General features: G+C 40.9%; 1 protein-coding gene across 2 annotated transcripts in view; it reads right to left on the minus strand.

Moving 5' to 3' along the window:
• Positions 1-25277, minus strand: part of SNX4 (sorting nexin 4) — a 62519-nt gene extending 37242 nt beyond the window's left edge. The window contains exons 1-5 of one of the 2 annotated variants that reach the window (XM_060198213.1): positions 25040-25176; positions 19532-19628; positions 15802-15923; positions 6982-7117; positions 6758-6907 (exon numbers count right to left, since the gene is read on the minus strand). In XM_060198213.1, coding sequence (XP_060054196.1) covers positions 6758-6907; positions 6982-7117; positions 15802-15923 — 408 coding nt within the window. In that variant the 5' untranslated portion in view covers positions 19532-19628; positions 25040-25176. Of the gene's footprint in view, positions 1-6757; positions 6908-6981; positions 7118-15801; positions 15924-19531; positions 19629-25039 lie in introns of both variants that reach the window. The other variant, XM_007537013.2, reaches the window with a different exon arrangement.
• Positions 25278-26400: the final 1123 nt, after the last annotated feature.

A 26400-nucleotide genomic window follows, 5' to 3' on the forward strand; every position in this document is an offset into this window, starting at 1 on the left:
ACAAAAAAGAGAGCTTAACTTTATGGAGAGGCTGGCAAGGTCAGCACCACCTTGGTGCCTTCTCAGTAAGGAACAAAACAAAACTTGATCAAACAATGGAACAGATTTTATGAAAAATGGGCTGCTCAATTTGTTTAAGGCCCCTAGAAACATAACAAACTTGAACTTTCTATGAACCATGGCTTCTGATGCATAGGGACAAAAAGATGGCATAAACAGACAAGCAGAATATTAATCTTAGTCAATAAGACATCTGCCTAGCACACAGATATAGGAATAACAAAAGACATAGAAACTGTGATGTGATCTCTAGGGAGAAAAGTGCCCCTAGAATGTGAATGTTCCACAAAGCAGGAGGTGTTCCCTACATGTGCTGTTCTTACTTGGTGATTTTTGTATTAATAAAGTCTTGGCAATTTAGGTATTAGTAATCAAAGCCAATAGTTCCAGTTTATCTATGTCCTCATTTAGCTTTCTCATTTCTTTACTGATTTTCTGGCTAGATGATCTGTCAAGTTGATAGAGTGGGGTGTTTAAGTCCCCCTACTATGACTGTGTTGCTGTTAATATATTGCTGTAGCTCTTTCAGTAGACGTCTGATATAGTTAGATGGCTTCTCATTGGGTGCATAGATGTTAATAACTGTTAAGTCCACTTGATTGACTGATCCTCTGAGTGTTAAGTAATGTCCATCCCTATTTTTTTAAGTTTTATTTATTTTAAAGTCTATCATGTCAGATATGAGAATAGCTGTTTCTGCCTTTTTGTGGGCCATTGCCTTGTATGATAGTTTTCCATCTATGTTTGTTTAGTTGAGTTAAGTGGGTTTCCTATAGACAGCATATTAGTGGCTTGTGTTTTCTGATCCATCTTCCTACTCTGTTCCTCTTAATAGGTGAATTCAGGCCACTGACATTTACTGATATTATACATTGAAGATTTTTTATTAAAATATTTATTCAGGATTCGACTTCCGGAGGCGGAGCTACGAGCAGCTTTCTCTCCTCTCCTCTCCTCTCCTCTCCCGGATCAACTAGGAATACCAAAGGAGACCACCCGGACCGAAACAAGACAGGACTAGAATGACCACAGAAACCCAGTAAATCACCCGTGAGTACAAACACGCGTGGCTGGTGACAGAGAGGAGAGAGGGGCCTAAGGAGAGATTAAGTGACTGCTAACAGTTCGACAGTTTGTTGGTGGAGACACCACCTCCAGTCTGCTCCACCAACAAGGGGACAGCTGAAGGGAGGAAAGGACTCCCCAGAGACTCACCAAGTACAACTCTGAGTCTCCATTGCTACTACCCTCAGAATCTGGAGCAGCAACAGGGAGGGACACCAGGGCACAGAGATCTAACCGGGAAACTCAGGAGAAGACCTATACCTCGGTGGCATAGCTGAAGGGCTGTGAAAGTCTCTTTGCATAACCACTGGATTATCTCTGCCACACCCTGCTTTATCTCTTGGTCAGGAGTCATTGATTAAGCCAAGAAGCCTATTGATAGTTTAAAAGCCCTCAGGCTACCATAGCCTACAGGGGAAAAAAAAAAGGCTTTTACACCACTGAACTCCAACTCAGGGATTGAAAAAACTGTTAACTTATATAAAATGGTTAAAACAACAAGAAAAAATAATGGAGACTCGAACCAGGACAAGAGTCCAGCTAAAAGTCCTCCAGAGGGCAAAGCACAAAACAACGAGTTCAACATCCAAACATTAGCTAAGGAAATAATAACAGGAGTGAGTAAAGAATTTGAAAAAATTGTAATCAGAACTGCAGGAACAACAAATGAGAATATGGAAGAAAATTCTAATTATCTCATGGTTATTAGAGAGCTGAAAGCTGAAATTGCTGAGCTAAGAAGGCAACTAGCTGAACAAGCTAAAACAGTATCAGAGCAGGGCAACAAAATAGATGAACTCCAGAAAGCAGTAGAGGGCAGAGAGAATAGAATCAATGAGGCTGAAGACAGAATTAGCAAGATTGAGGATGAATTAGAGACAACTAAAAAAGAAGTAAGAGATCTCAAAAAGAGATTAAGAGATGCTGAAAACAACAACAGAGTCCTATGGGATGACTTCAAAAGAAACAATATACGCATTATTGGCTTACCAGAGGAAGAAAGAGAAGGGGAGGAAGAAAGCATTCTCCAGGCCATAATAGCTGAAAATTTCTCTAGTCTAGACAACACCAAAGACATAAAGATTCAAGAAGCCCAGAGGGTCCCAAACAGAATTAACCCAGACCTAAAGACACCAAGACATGTCATACTTAGATTGGAAAGGAATAAGGATAAAGAAAGGATCCTCAAGGCTGCAAGAGAAAAACAAAGAGTCACCTACAAAGGAAAACCCATAAGATTAGCAGCAGACTTCTCCATACAAACACTACAGGCAAGAAGAGAATGGCAAGATATCTATCGAGTGCTCAATGAGAAAGGCTTTCAGCCAAGAATACTATATCCTGCTAGACTGTCATTCAGACTAGATGGAAGCATCAAAACCTTCTCAGACAAGCAACAGTTGAAGGAAGCAACCATCACCAAGCCTGCCTTGAAAGAAGTTCTGAAAGGTTTCCTATAAACAACAGACCACCACAAATAGAACATATATCAAAACACTCTAAAACTCTACAAGAATGGCGTTAAAATATCTTCAATCTTTGATATCAATAAATGTGAATGGCCTGAATTCACCTATTAAAAGACACAGGGTAGGAAGATGGATCAGAAAACACAACCCAACAATATGTTGTCTACAGGAAACTCACCTAACGCAACAAGACAAACACAGACTTAAAGTGAAAGGATGGAAAACTATCATTCAAGCCAATGGCCCACAAAAAAGGGCAGGAACAGCTATTCTCATATCTGACATGATAGACTTTAAAATAGATAAGATTAAAAAAGATAGGAATGGACACTACTTAATGCTCAGAGGATCAATCAATCAAGAGGACTTAACAATTATTAATATCTATGCACCCAATGAGAAGCCATCTAAATACATCAAACTTCTACTGAAAGAGCTACAGCAATATATTAACAGTAACACAATCATAGTAGGGGACTTATCTCAACTTGACAGATCATCCAGGAAGAAAATCAGTAAAGACATAAGGGAGCTAAATGAAGAGATAGATAACCTAGAACTATTGGACATTTTCAGAGTCATTCAGAGCAAGTTGTGGTATATATACACAATGGAATACTACTCAGCTGTAAAAAATGGTGACTTCACCATTTTCAGCCGATCTTGGATGGACCTTGAAAAAATCATGTTGAGTGAAATAAGTCAGAAACAGAAGGATGAATATGGGATGATCTCACTCTCAGGCCGAAGTTGAAAAACAAGATTAGAAAAGAAAACGCAAGTCGAACCTGAAATGGAATTGGAGTATTACACCAAAGTAAAAGACTCTGGGGTGGGTGGGTGGGGAGAATACAGGTCCATGAAAAATGATGAATGAAATAGTGGGGGTTTTATTGCTAAATGGGAATCTGGGGAATGTTATGCATGCAAAAAAAAAAAAAAAAAAAAGTAGAAACGCAAAGCAGAAATTGACTGAGTTTGGAGTATGGCACCAAAGTAAGAAAGCAGAAGTATACTAGAGTTTGCAGTGAGTACCTCCCTAATACTTCCTCTCCACTTTTCCAAGCTTTGGGTCCATGATTGCTCAACAGTTTGTTTGGCTTTGTATGTTAACTCTCTTTTCAGTCACCAGGTTCCAGGTTTCATCAGGATGCCGGCCAGACTTCCCTGGATTGAAGACACCACCAATGTGTCCTGGAGCTCAGCTTCCCCAGAGACCCATCCTACTAGGGAAAGAGAGAGGCAGACTGGGAGTATGGACCGACCAGTCAACGCCCATGTTCAGCGAGGAAGCAATTACAGAAGCCAGACCTTCTACCTTCTGCAACCCTCAATGACCCTGGGTCCATGCTCCCAGAGGGATAGAGAATGGGAAAGCTATTGGGGGAGGGGGTGGGATATGGAGATTGGGCGGTGGGAATTGTGTGGAGTTGTACCCCTCCTACCCTATGGTTTTGTTAATTAATCCTTTCTTAAATAAAAAAAAAAAAAAAGGGAAAAAAAATAAAAAATAAATGAAAAATAGGGCGGGGTAGACAGCATAATGGTTATGCAAAGAGTCGCATGCCTGAGGCTCTGAAGTCCCAGGTTCAAGCCCCTACACCACCATAAGCCAGAGCTGAGCAGTGCTCTGGTAAAAATAAAAAATAATAATAAAAAAAAAATATTTATTCATTCCCTTTTTGTTGCCCTTGTTGTTTTATTTTTGTAGTTATTATTATGGATGTCATTGTTGTTGGATAGGACAGAGAGATATGGAGAGAGGTGGTGAAGACAGAGAGGGAGAGAAAGACAAGACACCTGCAGACCTGCTTCACCACCTGTGAAGGGACTCCCATACAGGTGGGGAGCCAGGGGCTTGAACCTGGATCCTTATGCCAGTCCTTGCTCTTTGCCCCATGTGCGCTTAACCCTCTGCGCTACCGCGCAACTCGTGGTTGAAGATATTTTAATGCCATTATTGTAGGCTTTTAGAGTGTTCTGATATATGGCGTATTTATGGTGGTCTGACTGTTTATAGAAGACCTTTCACAACTTCAGGGCAGGCATGGTGATAGCTGATTCTTTCAACTGCTGCTTTTCTTGAGAAGGTTTTTATGCCTCCATCTAGTCTGAATGAATGTCTAGAAGGATGCAGTAGTCTTGGTTGAAAGTCTTTCTCATTCATCACTCGATAGATATCTTGCCATTCTCTTCTGGCCTGTAGACTAGAGAAGATCTCAGCTATTATGTACTGAAGAATGCTTTCTTCCCCTACCTTTCTTCCTCTGGTAAGCCAATAATGCATATATAATTTTTCTGAAGTCTTCCCATAGGTCTTGTTGTTTTCAGTATCTATTCATCTCTTTTTGAGATCTTTTACTTACTTCTTTTTTAGTTTTCTCTAATTCGTCCTCGATCTTTCTAATTCTGTCTTCAGCCTCATTTATTCTATTCTCTCTCCCCTTTACTGTTTTCTGCAGTTCACCTATTTTGTTACCATGTTTTAACTTAGCTTGTTCACGTAGCTTGTTAACTCATCTAATTCAGCTCTCAGCTCTCTAATAACCTTAGTACAGTGTTTTCCAGAGTCTCTCTTGTTGTTTCTGCATTTCTAATGACAATTCTTTTAAACTCTTTACTCACTCCTGTGATTATTTCCTTAAGTAGTGTTTAGATGTTGACCTCATTATTTTGTGCTTCAACTTTTGGCTGCACTCTTGTCCTGGTTCATTTCTCCAGTATTTTTTCTTGTTTGTTTAACCATTCTATATAGTATGTTATGGGGTTCCTCTCTTAGTACTTTTCAAATTACTGATCATTCTTGCCTGGAGTGATTTGTGTCTAAGTAAAGCACTTAAAGGGTTCACAGTTGTGGAAATTAACAACTGTTCCAATATTATTCCAGTCCCTGAGTTGGAGCACAATGGCTGTTAAAGTCTCTTTTGTTTTGTTCTTTTTCTTCCCTGTAGGCTATGGGAGAGTGAGGGCTTTTAAACTATAAGTAGGCTTCTTAGCTTAATCCCTCCCTCCTGACCAAGAGATAAAGCAGGGTGGGTGAGAGATAGCACAGTGATTATGCAAAGAGACTCTCACATTCCAAGGATCCAAAGCTGTGGGCTCAGCTTCTCTGCCAGGCCAGGCAGCACTCCTGGGCCCTATGAGTTTCTAAACAAGTCCCATTTATAGTATGTAGGTTCTGAAGGAATTATTCACCATGTTCTCATCAGGAGAACAATGTGGAAAGGCTCCCACTATACAGCCCCACTGCTAGGCCACTGAGGTGTAGCTCTTCTCCTGAGTTTTCTGGTCAGTTTTCTATTCCCAGATGTCAGCACAGGACCTCCCCCCTACTGTTCCAGCTTCTGAGGGCAGTAGCAATGGAGACTCAAAGTTGCATTTGGTGAGTCTTAGGGGAGTCTTATCCTCCCTTCAGCAGTTCTTTTGTTGGTAAAACAGACTGGAGATGGTGCCTCAACTGGTAAACTGTGGGACTGCTACCAGCCACTTAATCTCTTCTCAGGTGCCTCTCTGTCCATGAGCCACATGTGTTTGCACTTACCGGTGATTTGGTGGGTTCCTGAAGTTGTTTTAGTCCTGCCTTGTTGTGGTCCCAGGTGACCTCCTTTGGTATTCCTCACTGACGCGGGAGAGGTGAGGAGAGAAACATAGCTGCTGCTGCTCTGTAGCCCCACCTCCGGAAGGCTCTTTAATTTTTTTTTTTTTTTTTTTTAGTACTAACCTTTTTTAGTATTAACCTGAGCTTAACCCGCTGCGCTACCACCCGACTCCGGTCCCACATTTAATACCCATTGCTAACATAAGGCAGAGCTGAGCAGCGCTCTGGTAAAAAATAAATTTACAGATTAAAATAATACTAATAATAAGCTTTTTTTTTTTTTTTTTAAAAAGCAGACTGGGAGGGAGATTGTACAATGAATAAATACAATGGATAAGGTCCCAAGTTTGTTCCCCAGAGTAGTAGTCTGGCTCTCTCTCTCTCACTACTCTCTTGTAAATAAATAAATCTTTGTGTGTGTGTATTTTATATACAAAAGAAAACAAACAAAACCACAAATTAACAACGCTGATCCCAAGAGCCCTTAAGAATAAGCACTTTATAATTGGGGGAAAAAAAAAAAACACTCAACGAATTCTTTAAAGACAAAATTAAAGAAAAATACCTGTGTTAAAAACAAATAGAAGATTTTGTCTCTGCAGAGGATAGGATGTGAAGAAACTCTCAAGAGAAAATTTTCTAGACCGATTCGTCGTCTTTCCACAAAATCCGGGTCCATGTTGTCAGCAGATAGTTTATGCCAAACAAATTCTGCCTAGGTAAACAAATTAGTCATGAAAAACAGTTTTAATATTAAATAATTCTAAGCTATACTGTCATGTCACTTACCCTTTTTTCTGGTAGAGGTGGCACAACAATATGTGGATAGTAAACTAAAAGGTAGTTTCTCAACAACTCAAATTCACTATATCGCCTCCAAAGTGAGTCTGTTAGGACACTTTGACCATCAATATTTTCAACTGACCTAAAAAAGAATAGAATATGATTTCTGTCATTTTTTTTTTATTTCCTCCTCCAGGGTTATTGCTGGGCTCGGTGCCTGCACCATGAATCCACCGCTCCTGGAGGCCATTTTCCCCCCTTTTTGTAGCTTCGTTGTGGTTATTATTATTGCCCTTGTTGACGCAATTCGTTGTTGGATAGGACAGAGAGAAATGGAGAGAGGAGGGGAAGACAGAGAAGGGGAGAGAAAGATAGACACCTGCAGACCTGCTTCACTGCCTGTGAAGCGACTCCCCTGCAGGTGTGGAGCCGGGGGCTCAAACCGGGATCCTTACACCGGTCCCTGTGCTTTGCGCCACATGCGCTTAACCCACTGCGCCACCGCCAGACCCCGATTTCTGTCATTTTTAATACAAGTATATGTACACAATTATCTATAAAATTTAAACACCAGGGCTGGGGAGATAGCATAATGGTTATGCTGAAGACTTTCATGCCTAGGCTCTGAGGTCTCAGATTCAATCCCCATCACCACCATAAACAAGAGTTGTGCAGACTCTCAGGCCGAAGTTGAAAAACAAGATTAGAAAAGAAAACACAAGTCGAACCTGAAATGGAATTGGAGTATTACACCAAAGTAAAAGACTCTGGGGTGGGTGGGTGGGGAGAATACAGGTCCATGAAAGATGATGAATGACATAGTGGGGGTTGTATTGTTAAATGGGAATCTGGGGAATGTTATGCATGTACAAACTATTGTATTTACTGTTGAATGTAAAACATTAATTCCCCAATAAAGAAATAAATTATATATAAAAAAAAAAGTTGTGCAGAACTCTGGTCCCCCTCCCCCCACCTCTCTCTACCTATCTCATTAAAAATCAATAAAGATAATTTTAAAAAACTTCAGCTTCATTTACTGAATGAACCAGAAATGAAGTTTTTTTTAAAAAAAACCTTTCATGTATTATCTGATTTAATCCTTACAACAACCCTGTGAAGCAGGGATTACTGTCCCCATTTTACAGATAAGCAAACCACTGCAAAGCATATGTTCTTAACAATCACAGAGATCTAGGGGTAGAGGACTTAATTTATCTAAGTGTAAAGTCCTAAGTCTAACTCCTTTCTTACTGTTAAAAACTTTTTTTGAGCTCAAAACTGATAGTTACATTGGAATAGTCTAAAAACCTTAGTGTATAATTGATGTACAATAGTTGATTTTATAACAGAAAATCTGGTTTTGCTAGTATGTCATTAAATAAAAAGCATTTCTAACTGCCCTCCTGACACAATGAAGGGATATTGACGAAAACCAAGTTATTACAAGTTATTATTGATTCAAGGTTATAAATAAATCAGATGCATGAGATTGCCAAAAAATATCTGTTTATTATTTTTATTTACTAGGGGATAAAGACAGAGAAACTGAGTGGTCTGGGAGGTGGTGCAGTGGCTAAAGTGTTGGACTTTCAAGCATGAGGTCTTGAGTTCAATTCCCAGCAGCACATGTACCAGAGTGTTATCTGGTTCTTTCTCATTCCTCCTATCTCTCTCACAAATAAAAAAATAAAATAAAATAAAAGACAGAAACAGAGGGAAAGAAGAGTGATAGAGAGGGTCAGAGAGAGACGTGCAGCCCTGCTTCACCACTGTTAAGCTTTTCCCCCTGCAGGTGGGGACCAGGGGCTTAAACCTGGGTCCTTGTACACTGTAATGTGTGTGCTTAACCCAGAAAATATCCATAAAGGCAAAACATTACTTAATTCTGAAAAGATGGGGGAGAAGGAATGTAAAAATTCATTTCTACTGGTATAGTAGGAAAGTGTTGAACTCTCAAACATGAGGTTCTGAGTTCAATTCCTAAGCAATAAATATGCCAGAATGATGCTGCTCTAGTTCATTCCCCTCCCATAGTAACTACTTTAAAAATTAATTTCTAGTCTTACCTTTAACATAAAAGCTGCAGACAATGCCCTATCATATCTACACAAATGTCAGTTTACATAATTGGGAGGAAATTAGGGTATAAAGCATGTATGAAATTATTTTTGACAATACTAAAGAGTTCTGCTGCCATAATCACTGTTAAGACCCTCAATCATTTGCCTGACAATAATGTACATTCTCCAAAACAATGCCCATACCACCACAATGTATATTTGCATAAGGCTACCGAAAATAAATCTATCTTGGAATAAAGTCTGAGCAAGTATATATGCAGGAAATCGAACACACTTGTTACCATGTGCAAGGAACTGGGTTCAAGCCACAGGTCCCCATTTGCAGAAAGGAAGCTTCAGATGGGGTAAAATAGTGCTGCAGCTCGATTTTTTTCTATGCTATCTTCCCCAGCCCTCTCAATTTCTGCCTATCAAATGAAAGGAGAAAAAAAGAAAGAAAAACAAGCACCAGGAACATTGCACTTGTCATTCAGACACAGAATTACAGAAACAATCCCGGTGGAAAAGAAAAAGAAAAGTAGGTATACTATGCCATGCTCAGTACAAGGGCTGGTAAATATGTATAGTTTGCCACTAAATTATTAAATATTAATAAAAAGAAAAAAACGCAAGATGTACAAAAAATAGCTTGCATGGCAAAAATATAGGTCAGAACTGACATTAATTATGACTAATATTATTCTAATTCAGATTCTCAACTTGAGTGCAAATATGTGTATTACTCAAATTACAAATTATACAAAGTAACTACCAACAGAACCTATAGCAAGTTAATAAGAAGATATAGTTTACACACAGTGGTTATTTGATTTTTCTTTTTTTTTTTTTTTTTTTTAAGATTTGACTAAGAACCAAGGCATCACTCTAGTACATATGATATTGGGGATCAAATTCAGGACCTCATGCTAAGTTTTTGCCTTTTTTTTTTTTTAAGGTCACTTAAAGCAGGGCCTAGTAACTGGAAAATTCTCAAAATGCATAAATATTTCTATTGAACTATAAAATCACTGTATTATCCAATCCTTTAACAAGGCACATAATTTGTTTTACATACAGCATCTAATTTTACCCTCACAATAAAGTATATGATGTCATTATTAACTCTGTCTTACAAACTGTTATGGCTTAAATTATGACATCATACAACTTCATATTCTTTTTAAAATATTATTTAAATTCATTTTATTTTTGGACAGAGCAAAGATAAACTGAGGGGAGGGAGTTGAGAGGGAAAGACAGAGACACATCTGCAGCACTGGTTCACCACTCTTGAAGCTGGGGGCTTAAACCCAGCTCCTTGAGCACTGTAAAGTGTGCACTCAACCAGGTACACAGTACTCAGCCCCTACCTCTCATATTCAAATTCATTTTTATTTAATGGATTTCTGGTCTACAAACAGGAAAACACAAAATTTGGAGGGGGGAAAAAAAACAGGGGCTAGGGAGATAGAACAATCATTATGCAAATGGTCCCTGATTTAATCCCTAGCATGATCTTGTGAGAAATAGCCTAGTTGGTTGCAGCCTTTTCATTGATGTCTATCAATGCAGTCTGACTACAGACCCCTGACTTTTACATGTCTACATGACTACAACCATGCCTTGTTTTTCTTCAAAATTAGTTTAGACTTCCCATCCCCTTGCTATATCTCTCATTCCCATTATAGCCACATTGTAAACTCAGACTTCCTGGCCAAAAGCCCCTTCCTCAATCTGTCTTTCTTAGTAATAGTCACATTGTCCTGGCCAGAATCCTTGCACTTCCTTTCCCACTATAGTCCCCCATCCCCTTTCCCACTATAGTCCCCCATCCCCTTTTCCTGAACCTGGTTAGATTGTGAGCCAATTCCCTTTCACCAAAGGGGAAGAGGACAGGTTGTTCCCATATCCAGTAATGTATAAAAAGGCTCCGAAGATTGCCTTTGGTGTGCTTGCTGGTTTATACCCTTGCACCCATATATACATATACATACGTGTGTGTGTAAAATTTTTGTGCGTGCGCGCGTGTGTATGTGTGTGTGTGTGTGTGTGTGTGTGTGTGTGTGTGTGTGTGTGTGTGTGTGTGTGTGTGTTGAAACTTTTGCTTTGCTTATGGCTCTCGGTGTCTTAGTCCTTGTTTTAAGGCATAGACAGAGTGAATTTTGCATTATTTCCCACAATCATAAACCAGATCTGAGCAGTTCTGTGAGGGGGGAAAAAAAAGAGGAAAAAATGGTGACATTTAGCTTTATTCAATTGTAGTCTACTAAAAGATAACACTATATGAAACTACCAGGTAGAAAGTATTTGTAAGGTAAGCTATATGATAGATGTTCAATTTTTCTTATTTATTTATTTAGTTGTTGCTGTTGTTTTGGCCTCCAGGGTTATTGCTGGGACTCAGTGCCTGCACCATGAATCCACTGCTCCTGGAGGCAATTTTTTTCCCTTTTGTTGCCCTTATTGTTTTATCGTTGTTATTATTATTGTTATTGACTTTGGATAGGACAGAGAGAAATGGAGAGAAGAGGGGAAGACAGAGAGGGGGAGAGAAAGATAGACACACCTGCAGACCTGCTTCACCGCCTGTGAAGCGACTCTCCTGCAGGTGGGGAGCCAGGGGCTTGAACCAGGATCCATCCTTAAGCCGGTCCTTGTGCTTTATGCCATGTGCGCTTAACCCACCATGCTACCACCTGACCCCCTGATGTTCAACTTTTAGTTAATAGTAAGAATAATACCCACCTTGCCCAAAATTATCTACATTAACACTGAATTACATGAATCCTGCTTTAAAACAAGAATTCTGTGGTTGCTAATGATTAAGGATACTGATAAAACAATCTGTTCAAAAACGTTAAATTTCAAAGTAAATATCTATATAATATGAAGTAGGCAGTAATTCAAGATAAGGAAAACACAAGAGATAAAAAGATAGATAAACTGACTTTTTAAAATGTAAAAGTCTTTCTTGTGAGAACCATAATGGTTATCTTTGGGAAGTAGGAGGGTGGGGATACTTTTGGTAAATTTTGGTGGTGGGTGTGGTGTAAAATTATACACTGTAACTTTACAATCTTATAACCTACTATTAATCACAATTTTTAAAATATATAAATAAAATTCAAAGTCTTTGTACCCTTAAAGATAACCAAAGCAGGCACAGGAAGGTGGCAAAGTACAGGAGATCAGGACATGAAAGCATGAGTTTGTGAGTTTGATCACCAATACTACATACCTCACATCAGTCATAGTTGGTCTCCCCCCTTGCATTAGTAGATAAATTTATAAGAAAAAAGACGATAAAAATTATGGCCCACAGTCCATGTTTCAACACCTGGAGCCTCAGTAAAAGTTGTAAATTCCTGAAGTCGGGCAGTAGCGCAGCAAGGCTAAGTGAACATGGCACAAAGCGCAAGGTCCCGCATAAGGATCCCGGTTCCAGCCCCCATCCCCCACCTTTAGGGGAGTCACTTCACAGGCGGTGAAGCAGGTCTGCAGGTGTCTTTCTCTCCCCCTCTGTCTTCCTCTCCTCTCTCCATTTCTCTCTGTCCTATCCAACAACGACGGCATAAACAGCAACAACAATAACTACAACAAGAGCAACAAAAGGGAAAATAAATAGATAAATAAATATTTTTTTAAAAGTTGTAAATTCTTAGACTCCATATAAAACTTAGCATCTTGTGGTCCAGGAGGTGGCACAGTGGATAACGTGTTGGACTCACAAGCATGAGGTCCTGAGTTCGATTCCCAGCAGCACATATACCAGAATGCTATCTGGTTCTTACCTCTCTCCTCTTATCCCTCTCATTAATAAAAATAAATAAAATATTTTTAGAAATTAAAAAAATCATTAAAAAATAAAATAAAACTTAGCATCTTAAAAGAATTCTCCAAATAATTCTATAAAGTCTGAGAACCACTATCTTAAATTTGTAAATAAAGTAGTTGTGAAAGTCAACTTGGGAAACCTTATGTGTCTATTTGCTGGTGATTCACTTATATATTTATTTAAAGTCTAGCTATAGTACTCAAGTTTGGTCACTACTAATTTCTAAATTTTAAATTACTGGAGAATTGAACCTGGAATCTTAGAGTCTCATGCATGAAAATCTTTTGCATAACCATTATACCCTCTCCCCAGCTCCATAAAAGGTCATTTAAGTGGTCTGGGAGGTGGTGCAGTGGCTAAGGCACTAGACTCTCAAGCATTAGGTCCCAAATTCAATCACCCGCAGCTCTCCTCCTATCTTTCTTATGAATAAATAAATTCTTTTTTTTTAAAAAAAGGGTCATTTAAAAGTAAAAACTAAGTAACTGTAAATGATTCTAGGTTATTAAAACCAATTGGGGGGGTAGATAGCATAATGGTTATGCAAAGAGACTCTCATGCCCAGGTTCAATCCCTCTGCACCACCATAAGCCAAAGCTGTTCAGTGCTCTGGTATTTTTCTCTGTGTCTTTCTCTGCATCTCTCTCAAAAATAAAAATAAAATAAAATAAAATAAACCAATTACCCTCCAGCAGTAAAAGCTAGCTAAACTAAAAATATCCTTTTTAGTTTTCTATATGTTGGTTTTTATTTCTGAGAAACAGAAAGACACCAAAGAAGCATTCCAACCCTGATGTTGTTCATGGTGTTCCCATGTGAGGCCAGAGATTCCAATTTACTTTCAAAAAATAGTAATTTACTTTAGGTTCAAGCTCTCAATTCTCCCCTAGTCCTGCAGGGGGAGATGTTTCAAGCAATGGAGCAGTAAACTAGCCATCATTAGCTATTGTCTCCATTTAGCTAGTCTCCATTTAGCTACTGTCTCCTAATTCCCCTCAAACCTGGTATCTATTTTCTCAAAATTGCACAGAAATTATCTCTAACACCAAGCATGTACACAAAGCAAGTATCAGGCAATACTCCTCATTCTCAAAACAATTATTATTATGGCTACCAAGAGCACCACAGTAACAGACACATCCGTCTACCTGTGCAAGGAAAAGTAAAGAAACAAAAAATTTCTCATAAATGTAATGACTTCCAGGGGCTGTTCAGGTTCAAGCCCCTAGTCCCCACCTGCTAAAGAAGTTTTCTGATCCCAAATTTCCTGATATCTATTGTTAGAAATCCTACAGATTTTTTGTCTAAGCCTCCCATGTTTACAAAATGTCTGACTGACTGTTATCAGGTGCATTCCTTTGGTACACTGAGCCCCAGCAATAACCCTGGTGGCTAAAAAAAGATAATTAATTAATTAAAAACAAAAAGGGGAGACAGTAACGCACTAGGTTAAGTGCACATAGTACAAAGCGCAAAGACCCATACAAGTTTCCCAGTTTGAGCCCCTGGCTCCCCACCTGCAGGGGGGAGGTCACTTAACAGGTGAGGCAGGTAAGCAGGTGTCTATCTTTCTCTCCCCCTCTCTGTCTTCCCCTCCTCTCTCAATTTCTCTGTTCTATCCAGCAACAACAATAAATGGAAAAGATGGCACCAGGAGCAGTGCCAAGAGCAGTGGATTCATGGTGCAGGCACTGAGCCCCAGCAATAACTTTGGAGGGAAAAAAAAGGCTTCAGGCATTCCTTCTGTCATAGCTCCCTCTAGCCTAAAGGTTAATGCAGAAGAGTGTTAAAGATTTAACTATCAGCCCACAGGCATAGGGATAACGCAAAAGTGCATTCATAACTCTGACATTTGGCTCAATCCCTGAAGGGTCTGGGGGTTGTGCAGAGTGATCTGACAATAAATATAACTTGGGGCATCAAGAAGTACACCTGACTTAATGACTTTCAGACAAAGAATACTGTAATTAAGGCTTAACATATTCTTTTTTTTTTTTTTTTTGTATCCAGGATTGCTGCTGGAGTTGGGTGCCTACACCATGAATCCACTGTTCCTAGATGCTATTTTTTTTTTTCCCTTTCGTTGCCCTGGTTGTTTTTTGTTTTTTGTTTCCTTAATCATTGTGGTTATTATTGTTGTTGTTGGCTGGAACAGAGAGAAATGGTTGTTTTTTGTTTTTTGTTTCCTTAATCATTGTGGTTATTATTGTTGTTGTTGGCTGGAACAGAGAGAAATGGTTGTTTTTTGTTTTTTGTTTCCTTAATCATTGTGGTTATTATTGTTGTTGTTGGCTGGAACAGAGAGAAATGGAGAGAGGAGAGGAAGACAGAGGGGAGAGAAAGATAAGACACCTGCAGACCTGCTTCACCGCCTATGAAACGACCTCCCCTGCAGGTGGGGAGCCAGGGGCTTGAACCAGGATCCTTATGCCAGTCCTTGCACTTCGCTACTCGCTGCGCTACCGCCAGGCTAAACATATTCCTATTGATGCAGTATATGATTTTACCAATAATCTGCCAGAGTTCTGATCAGCATACCTGACACTGTCCCATCTCAAGATGTCTGAGTGTGTCTGGATACAACCCTTCAAACTTCATCAGATTAACTATATGATGATTTGAGTTATGTTCTCTCAACCCTGAGATGCTTCAGATCTCAGGGTCCAGGCATCTGGCAAAGGTTCTCTACCCAAGAATTATATATACCCATCCGCAGAGGAGAAGCTTCACTAGCAGTGAAGCAGTGCTACAGGTATCTATCTCTCTCTCTTCCTCTCTATCTCTCCTTCCCCTCTCAATTTCTCTGTCATATCAAATAAACACTAAATTAAAATGTTTAAAATGATGACTTGCAAATAATTCCATATACAACAGAAACTACATAAACACCTACCAAACAAGTTTTTTCTGGATAACCTCACCACTCACCTGGTTTCAATGAGGTAAGCAGTATATGTTTCTTGCATATTCATCGCATTTCTTCCAGTTCGTTTTTCTGCTTCTGAAACACTGATTTCTATCTTCTTTAAACTAAAGTTATTTTCTGTCATCTGAACAACAACACAAAAATGGAGCAACATTTTAAGATAGTATTAGGGAAAAAAAATCAATACATTATTAGTACATATTTCAAGATTTTTTTTTTTTAAACCAGAGCACTCCCCAGCTCTGGCTTATAGTGGTGCTGGGGACTGAAGTGAGAAACCTCAGGTGCTGTAGTTATGAAAGTTTGTTGTACTGAGAGTATAGATTGACCTGTCAACGCCCATGTTCATCCGGGAAGCAAATACAGAAGACAGACCTTCCACCTTCTGCATTTCACAATGACCTTGGGTCCATACTCCCAGAGGGCTAAAGAATAGGAAAGCTATCAAGGGAGAAGATGGGATACGGAGTTCTGGTGGTGGGAACTGTGAGGAGTTGTACCCCTCTTATCCTATGGTTTTTTTTTTTTTTTTAATCCTATGGTTTTGTCAGTGTTTCCTTTTTATAAATTAAAGAGAAAAAAAAAAGAAACCTCCCCCAATCATGCTCTTGGCAGAACCTGAAAATGAATAAAGTCCAACATTCTTAATAAGTATTTATTGAATTAATAAATTCTCCCCAAACCAAAAAAAAAAAAAAAAAAGTTTGTTGTTCTATCACTGGTACTGTATCCCTAGTCCCAAAATTTTTCGTATTTCTTGAACTGTCAGGGTTAGTGACAATAATAAATGATGTGCTATCAGCATATTGAACTTTTCTAGAATCAATTTGTTATTAAAATATAGATATCTATTACCATTAATTTTAATGTTTTGATCATGAGGAATATTGGATCTTGTTGAAGGTTTTCCTTTTGTGGATGTGGTGAATTACATTTACTGACTTGAGTATGCTGAATCAGAATCAGCCATTCATCCCTGGGATAACTCCCACTTGCCCATGGTGTATAACTTTTTTGATGCACTGCTATAGTTGTGTTGCTAGGATTTTGTTTAAGATCTTAACATTTATGTTCATTAGGGATATTGGTCATTTTTAGTTGTACTTCTTGTGATTGGCTTCATAGAATGTGGAAGAAAATGTATCTGAGTCTTTGATATTTTGGAAGAGCTTGTAAAGTTTTCTAGATCTTCTGGGTTCAGTCTTGGGATGCTGTATGCTTCAAAGAACTCATCCATTTCTTCCAGATTCTCTAGTTGAGTGGCATATAGTTGTCTGTAAAAACCTCGTATGATGGGGGGGTCGAGCGGGTTAAGCGCACATGGTGCTAAGTGCAAGGATGGGGTAAGGATCCCGGTTCAAGCCCCCGGCTCCTCAACTGCAGGGGAGTCGCTTCACATGCGGTGAAGCACGTCTGCAGGTGTCTATCTTTCTCTCCCCCGTCTCTCTCGATTTCTTTCTGTCTTATCCAACAACAATGACAGCAATGACAAGAAGAATAACAATTATAAACAAAAAGGGGAAAAAGTGGTCTCCAGAATCATAGGGAAAAAAACCTCGTATGGCGAGTTGAGCTGACGCAGTGGATTAAGTGCAAGTGGCGCAAAGCACAAGGACCAGCATAAGGATCCGGTTAGAGTGGGGAGTCCCTTCACAGGCAGTGAAGCAAGTCTGTAGGTGTCTATCTTTCTCTCCCCTCTCTGTTTTCCCCTCCTCTCTCCATTTCTCTCTCTGTCCTATCCAACAACAATGACATCAATAACAACAGTAATAACTACAATAAAAAAACAAGAGAAACAAAAAGGGAAAATAATAAATAAATATAAATGTATATGACTTGTATGATATTCTAGATTTCAGTGGTGTCTGCTATGATTTCTCCTCTTTGATTTGTTATTTGATTTATATGGGTCCTCTCCTTTGTCAGTCTGGCTAAGGGTTTGTCAATTTTGTTTACCCTTTGGAAGAACCAGCTTCTAGATTAATCAATCTTGCATACTGTTTGTTTTCAATACCATTTATTTCTGCTCTCATTTTTAATATTTCACACTATCAGTATTTTGTAGCCTGTATACACATGAATTTCACCACTGAGGAAAGGTCTAGCATATATCCAAAGCAACTCCACTTACAAGCCAAGACAAAGTCAAAGTGGTAACTATTATATCTTGGTTTTCCTTCTCCTTTATTCACTTTCAGGAGTAGATTTTTAAAAATATTTTTATTTATTTATTCCCTTTTGTTGCCCCTGTTGCTTTTATTGTTGTAGTAATTATTTATGTCATCGTTGTTGGATAGGACAGAGAGAAATGGAGAGAGGAGGGGAACACAGAGAGGGGGAGAGAAAGATAGACACCTGCAGACCTGCTTCACCGCCTGTGAAGCGACTCCCCTGCAGGTGGGGAGTCCGGGGCTCGAACCGGGATCCTTACACAGGTCCTTGCACTTTGCACCACGTACATTTAACCCGCTGTGCCACCGCCCGACTCCCAGGAGTAGATTTTAATTAATGATAGACTAGGGGCTGTATGGGTAGATCACCAGATAGGGTGCCTACATTGCCAAACAACAATCTAGGTCAAAGCAGTGAAGAAGTGTTTCTCTTCTCTCTCCTCCCTTTCTCTCTTCCTGTCTCCCCTTCCCTCTCAGTTTCTCTATCCAGTAAATAAATAATAAACAAACAAAACCTATGAGATTTTTCACACAGAAAAATAAACCACTTTTCCAGCCTTTAGGTTCATAACTAGTCAACAATTTTTTTGGTTCTATTTATGTTAACTCTTTTTTCAGCCACCAGGTTCAGATGCTAACATGATGCTAGCCAGACTTCCCTGGGCAGATGACCCCACCAATGTGTCCTGGAGCCCTGCTTCCCCAGAACACCGCCCCATTAGGAAAAGAGAGAGACAGGCTGGGAGTATGGTTTGACCTGCCAATGCCCATGTTCAGTGAGGAAGCAATTACAGAAGCCAGACCTTCCACCTTCACCCCATAATGACCCTGGGTCCATACTCTCTGAGGAATAAAGAATCAGAAAGCTATCGGGAGAGGAGATGGGATATGGAGGTCTGGTGGTGGGAATTGTGTGGAGTTGTACCCCTCTTATCCTATGGTTTTTGTCAGTGTTTCCTTTTTATAAATAAAAATTAAAAAAAAAAAAACCTATATGCTATGAGGACAGAAAAGGTAAGTGAAAGTGCAAAAAATTAAATCAGAGGGCCATGTGGTTCCGCACCTGGTTGAGCACACATGTTATAGTGCGCAAAGACCTTAGTTATAGACCCCAGTCCTCACCTGCAGGGGGAAAGCTTCATAAGTGATGAAGCAATGCTGCAGTTATCTCTCTGTCTTTTTCTTCTCTATCCCCCATCCCCCTCAATTTCTCTGTCTCTATCCAATAATAAAGAGAACACATTTAAAAAGTGTTCCAGTTCAATCCCCTGTACCACCATAAACCAGAGCTGGACAGTGCTCTGTTAAACAAAACTAAACAAAACAAACAAACAAACCAAAAAAAGGTAAAGAAAAGTAAAGAATGTTAAAAAGAAGATAAAGGGAAGAGAACATAAGAGTCAATCCAATAAAATTAGCATGATGAGTCAGCAAGAACAGAAAGTATTCAGTTGTTAAATAAGACATTACATAAAGCAGAAGTTGTATGTTTATGTTCTAAGAGAGAAAATCAAACAGATACAAGGAAATCAAAAGAAATCTGAAGAATTTACATATGCACCAATTATTCAGCAGATTCTGAAGCCCCCACTGGTTGAAAAAAAAAAATTCCAATTTCAGCTAACAGCAAAGCACCAACTCTTCTAGTGAGAAACTCCCTGAAACACATGAATGGAAAAGCAAGTTATCTCTCTTAATAGAAATAGACTCCATCAGTCATGAATTTTATACTGTCATGCCATCCAATTACACTGAAGAAAAAGAATTAAATAATTATCATATAAACTAAAGAATAAAAGCAAAAAGTACAATAATAACAGTAGTGCTTGACAAATAAAATAAAATTGCTTATGCTATGAATATTAAAGCATAGAACAGTAGCTAGGGAGGAGGTTCAGCAAACAAAAACATAAGATTAGAATGTGTAAGGCACTGCATTTAAAAATCTTAATGGTGGGGGTCGGGCGGTGGCGCAGTGGGTTAAGCGCATGTGGCGCAAAGCGCAGGGACCGGCGTAAGGATCCCAGTTCAAGCCCCCGGCTCCCCACCTGCAGGGGAGTTGCTTCACAGGCGGTGAAGCAGGTCTGCAGGTGTCTTTCTCTCCCCTTCTCTGTCTTCCCCTCCTCTCTCCATTTCTCTCTGTCCTATCCAACAACGAATTGCGTCAACAAGGGCAAAAACAATAACCACAACGAAGCTACAACAAGGGCAACAAAAGGGGGGGAAAAATGGCCTCCAGGAGCAGTGGATTCATGGTGCAGGCACCGAGCCCAGCAATAACCCTGGAGGAAAAAAAAAAAATCTTAATGGTGTATGTGTGTGTGTGTGTGTGTAAGACTAATATACAGGGGGCTGGAGAAATAACTTACTAGCATGTCTTACCAAGTGTACATGTATGTTAGGTTCAAACCCCAGCACCAAATGGAAACACCACAAGGCACGTGGTGAAGCTCTGTGTTAAGGTGTCTCTCCCTCTCTGTAACTATGTATACAGAGATATCTATATGTATATCTACATGTATATGCATACATACGTATATCTATGTATACAGAAACCTGTATCTCTATCTAAAGTAAAATAAATAAATAAGTATACCTGTAAGCAGTTCTACTGTGCATACTCAAGGCCTTGGTCCAACATTTTAAAAAGTACTAATAGTGGCTGGGCATTGACAAATCTGGCAGAACGCATGTCACCATGCACAAGGACCTAGGCTCTGGGTCCCACCTACGGGGTGGGGGTGGGAGGGCGACTTCACAAGTGGGGAAGCAGTACAGTAAGGTGTCTCTCTCTTTCCTTCTCTATCCTCCCTTCCCTCTCAATTTCTGTCTCTATCCAATAAGTAAATTAAAAAAAAATAAAGTAATAATAAGGGCCTGTAAGAGTTTACCTAGAGGGACCCTGTCCAGCAGTAGTGCAGCAGGTTAAGCGCATGTGGTGCAAAGTGTAAGGACTGGCTTAAGAATCCTGGTTCGAGCCCCCGGCTCCCCATCTGCAGGGGAGTCGCTTCACAAGCGGTGAAGCAGGTCTGCAGGTGTCTATCTGTCTCTCTCCCTCTCTGTCTTCCCCTCCTCTCTCCATTTCTCTCTGTCCTATGCAATAACAATGACATCAATAACAATAAAAACAAGGGCAACAAAAGGGAAAATAAATAAATATAATAATAATAATAATAAAAGAAGTTTACCTGGATAGTGCACCTGCTTTATCAAAAATGTGACCCAGGTTTGAGCTTGGCCTCCACTGTACTAGAGAAAGTTTGAATGCTGTGGTGTCTTTACCTCTCCCTTTCTAACTCTCTCTTCCTGAAAAAGTCAGCCTCCAGCAATACAACTCTGGTTAAGCAGGAAAGTAAAGCTTCACACCTGGAATGTCTGAAACTCTAGGCTGTTTCATGGCACTACAAGAGATTACATAGTTTAGGTGTGTGTGGGGGGTGCAGTCTAGATGGAGACATAAAAGCAGCAATGAGACAGACTCTCCCAAAAGCTGATCCAAACCTTATGCTGGTCCTTGTGCTTTGTGCCACCTGCACTTACCCCGCTGCGCTACCGCCCAACTCCCTTTTTTGTTTTTATTACTGATTTTTTTCCCCTTCTCTCTGGTTTGACCAATCTTGGATTTTGTTGATATCACTGTTGTTATATTTACTGAGGTTTGCTTGTGATTTCATATGTGAGAGAAACCTAGTGTTGTGTGCCTTTGCCTTCTAAGTATTTTTTTTTTCCTTCTTGCTCCCTAGCTTGATTAGCAAAAGTGGTTGCTTTTGTTGCATTGGCTGGTGGTAGATGGTGTTCTCTGCGGCGGGAGGGGTGTGAATGGGTCTAGCTGGTACATTTTGTTTGTTTTTGTTTCTTTTCCACCTTTTTATCTTACTAGGTTTTTTTTTTCCCCCTGCTTTTTGGTTTAATTCATCTTTGCTTTTGTTGCATTTGCTGAAACTTGCTATACCATTAGTGGGAGGACTTTGGTAGGAGGACTTAGTGTGGTTTCCCCTCACACAACACAGTAATAAACAGCAACAGCCAGAACACAAAACTACAAAACACACCAAAAAATATAATAAGTAAAAATAGGAGGGGGGACTTCCGGGAAGCGTGGCCATGGAATAACTGGGACCAAATCACCTCTCCTCCCAAGACAACAAATAAATACAACAGGAGACCCAACTGAAGCCATAATCTACAGCTGAAAGTTCTGCAGCCTCAGATGGGTGCTCACGTGTGGTTGGAGCAAAGAGGGGCACCTGTGAGGGTTGAACAGCAAAGTCAAATCAGAGCTCTGGGCTGCGACATTTTGGCGATTTCATTTAAGTGCAGCAAACAACACTGTTCCTAGTGCCGGAAGAAAGAGACGGGCTTAAAACCTCTGGCCTATCCAACATCAATGGCAAAAAAAACACAAAACTGTTGAATAATGACACTGCAATGCCTTAAATCCATAATGTCAATGGCTTAAATTCACCCATTAAAAGGCACAGAGTAGGAGGATGGATGAGAAAACACAACCCAACCATATGCTGTATATGCAGGAATGGCACCTGACCCAACAAAACACAGACTTAAAAGTGAAAGGATGGAAAACTATCACACAGGCTAATGGACCACAAAAAAAGCAAGAACAGCCATTCTCATTTCTGACACACAGATTTTAAATTAAATAAAATAAAGTAATAAAAGATAGGCATTGGGAGTCGGATGATAGCGCAGCGGATTAAGCGCACATGGAGCAAAATGCAAGGGCCCAGCTTAAGGATCCCGGCTCGGGCCCAGCCCTCAGCCCCCCACCTGCAGATGCAACCCCTCCTCTCTCCATTTCTCTCTGTCCTATCCAACAACAATAATAACTACAACAATAATAACTACAACAATAAAACAAGAGCAACAAAAGGGAATAAATACTTATAAAATTTTTTTTTAAAAGATAGGCATGGACATTACACAGTGATCAGAGGATCGACCAATCAAGAAGACTTAACAATTATTAACATATATGCATCCAACAAGAGTCCACAGCACTTGCTTAAAGAGCTACAAAAACATATCAACATACAGCAAACCATAACAAAAGGACTTTTCAAAGTTAACCCAATTACCAAGTAATGTGATGATAACATTAACTATCCATTGTCTTTTTGAACCCTAAGACAGCAGGAACCTCACATCTCCACTATAGAGCTCCTACTTCCCCCAGACATAGCGCCCACTTTCCCGTATGCCTCTCCCAATCCATACCAAATAATATTGCATCCGCCAATCACAACCTAACCAACGCAACGATTGCCACCTCAACATGCTTCACCTCAGACTGTGTCCAGAGACTTCATGTGTGGAATGACAACCCTTCAGCTTCATTACTCGGGTGAGACCTTTCCTTTTATAGTACACTCTAATTTCATCTCAGGTGGTTCACTTTCTAACAAAGTCCCATAACCTAGATATACACCAGTTTCTGTGAGAGAGAGCATATGTTCACACGTATCCATAAACTACTGCAAAATATATACCTGAAAGCAGAAGTACACTAGAGTTTGCAGTGAGTAGCTCCCTAATACTTCCTCTCCGCTATTCCAAGCTTGGGATCCATGATTGCTCAACAATTTGTTTGGCTTCGTATGTTAACTCTCTTTTCAATCACCAGGTTCCAGATGCCACCAGGATGCTGGCCAGGCTTCCCTGGATTGAAGACCCCACCAATGTGTCCTGGAGCTCCGCTTCCCCAGAGACACACCTTACTAGGGAAAGAGAGAGGCAGACTGGGAGTATGGACCGACCAGTCAACGCCCATGTTCAGCGGGGAAGCAATTACAGAAGCCAGATCTTCTACCTTCTGCAACCCTCAATGACCCTGGGTCCATGCTCCCAGAGGGCTAGAGAATGGGAAAGCTATCAAGGGAGGGGTAGGTTATGGAGATTGGGTGGTGGGAATTGTGTGGAGTTGTACCCCTCCTACCCTATGGTTTTGTTAATTAATCCTTTCTTAAATAAAAAAAAAATTTTTTAAATAAAATAAAAACATATCAACAGTAACACAATAACAGTAGACTTCAACACTCTACTCTCACACTTAGACAATCTAAGCAGAGAATCAGCAAAGACACATAAGAATTCATTCAAGAGATGATAGACTAGACCTCCTAGACATGCCTGAGGCTTCCAAGTCCAAGTTCAATCCCCAGCACCATCATAAACCAGAGCTGAGTAATGTTCTGGTCTCTCTCTGTAGGTTTCTCTTACTGAAATAAATAAAACACGAAGGAGGAGAAGAAAAGGAGTAAGGGTAAAAGAGGAAGAAGATGAAGTAGGGGCCGGGTGGTGGCGCACTTAGTTGAGTGCACACGTGACAGTGCGCAAGGACCCAGGTTCAAGCACCAGGTCCCCACCTGCAGGGGGAAGCTCTGCGAGTGGTGAAGCAGGGCTGCAGGTGTCTCTGTCTCCCTATCACCCCCTCCCTCTCAATTTCTGGCTGTCTCTATCCAGTAAATAAAGATAATAAAATTTTTTTTAAAAAGATGAAAAAAATCAACTTTTGGTTGAAAGAGATTGCACAACGCAGGTACCTGAGGCGTCAATGACAAGTCTCCACCCTGAAGACCACCCCCCCCTGAAGAAATTGCAGCTGAGTGGGGTCTCTCTCCAGACATTCTTCAGTCGGCAGCAGGCCGGCCCAACACCCTCACCACCCCCTTAGTTGTACATCGAAACCTGGCCAAGCCCCTCCTTCAGCAACAGCACCGCTCACAGCCTCCCAGACGCCCAGCCCGCCACCCGCAGCTCAACCCTCACGCCCACAACTGCGGCCCCAGCCACCCGGACGCGCGCCGGGCCCCGCCCTCGCCGCCACGTGACCGCACCCACCATCTTCTCCGCTGTCCCTCCGCCGGCCTCTGGACCCGCCGCCCGGGCCCGCAGCACCTGGCCTGCCTCCGGCCGTTTCCCCGGAGCCTGCCGCCCACTGCACCTGCGGCCGGGCCTTGTCAGCCCCCGCGCCCGAGCCCCGGCTTCGGGTCAGCCCGGCTGGCCCTCTAGGCCCCACACAGGCCCCGTGGCCTCTGCCGCCACTTCTCACCGTGCCGTCTCCCGGGCCCTCTTTCCTGGTGTCCTCCGCGTCCTCACTGACCGCAGCCTCCAGCCCAGCGGCAGGGTGGCCCAGCGGTTCCAGGGGTGCGGATTGGAGCTGCCTCCCTGGGTCCTGTGGAGGTGACTGCTCCATGGCTGCAGCTCGGCGCTGGGACTTAATGCGCCTGCGCAGCCGCATTCCGCAAGCGTCGCCCCGCCCCTCGCTCGGAGCCCGCAGGTCCCTGGGGCTGAATCTAGAAGACACCCTCCACCACCATCGAGGGTTGGGGCTAGAGACTGGTCAGACTTTAAATCTGAGAGCCTATGGCGGGTAAGAAAAACAGTAAGGCAAGGTGAAGTTACTTTTAAGTGTTCAGGTAGTGGACTGAAGAAAAACTGGAGCACTCCTATGTCAACAGTTCTGTAAATTGGACCAGCAAAATAGCTCACTTGGACAATGCAGCTTCTTCACCATATATGGACTTAGGTGTAAATCTGGCTCCTACTTCACTGAAGAAAACTTCTGCGCTGTATTCTGTCTGTCTTTCTCCCACTCTTCCCTCTCTCTGCCTCTGCAAGATAGCCTGGAGCAGTGACAGGTCTAGAGAGGCCTAGAGATACATCTCTGTAGATACATAGGGGAGATTTAAAATCTCTCTTTCTCTCTATATATATACACTGTGAATCAACATTTCCTCAATAAAATTATATATTGAGTTGTTTAAAAAAAAGAAATAAAACTAGAAAGAATAGGGGGTTGTGGTCTGAACTTTTTCAGTTTCAGCCTTTTTTTTTTTTAACCACTGTTCAGTTCTGGCTTATGGTGTCGGGGGCGATTGAACCTGGGACTTTTGAGCCTCAGCATAAGCATTAAGCTATCTACCCTCCGCCTGGTTTCAGCCAGTTTTACCTACCATTACTATTTTCCCCCCAGAAGGAGCAGCATAAATTAACATTCAACAGGTTGAGTGATACATTAGAAAAAGGTAAAAGTGTTAGAGGGAGTGTGAAGTGTTTGGCTGAAGGAGTGCTTGAGTTCAGTTGAAGTGTTTCATGAAGCCCTGGAGATGTCTCACAATTTTCCAAAAACAGGTAGTTGAGTTTTCAGACCCTGCTTTTGTTACACACATTCAGTATAACCTGACAGAAACATTGGATGTGCTAGACTGTAGTGCCTTGGGGTACCTTCTATATACTAAGCCTGTTCCCCAATTTTTCACGAAGAGTAACTGACCTTTCTGTCCCAATACCTGGCTATTTTAGGCTATAATAATATCCTACTTCTGAGAGCTTTCTTTGACTTTGTGAATTTCCGATTCTTAAAACCTCAAAAGTATGTCCACATGGCAATACTCTTACCCACAACTTGGT

This window comes from Erinaceus europaeus, chromosome 9 (assembly GCF_950295315.1).
Source record: "Erinaceus europaeus chromosome 9, mEriEur2.1, whole genome shotgun sequence".
Taxonomy (NCBI): domain Eukaryota; kingdom Metazoa; phylum Chordata; class Mammalia; order Eulipotyphla; family Erinaceidae; genus Erinaceus; species Erinaceus europaeus.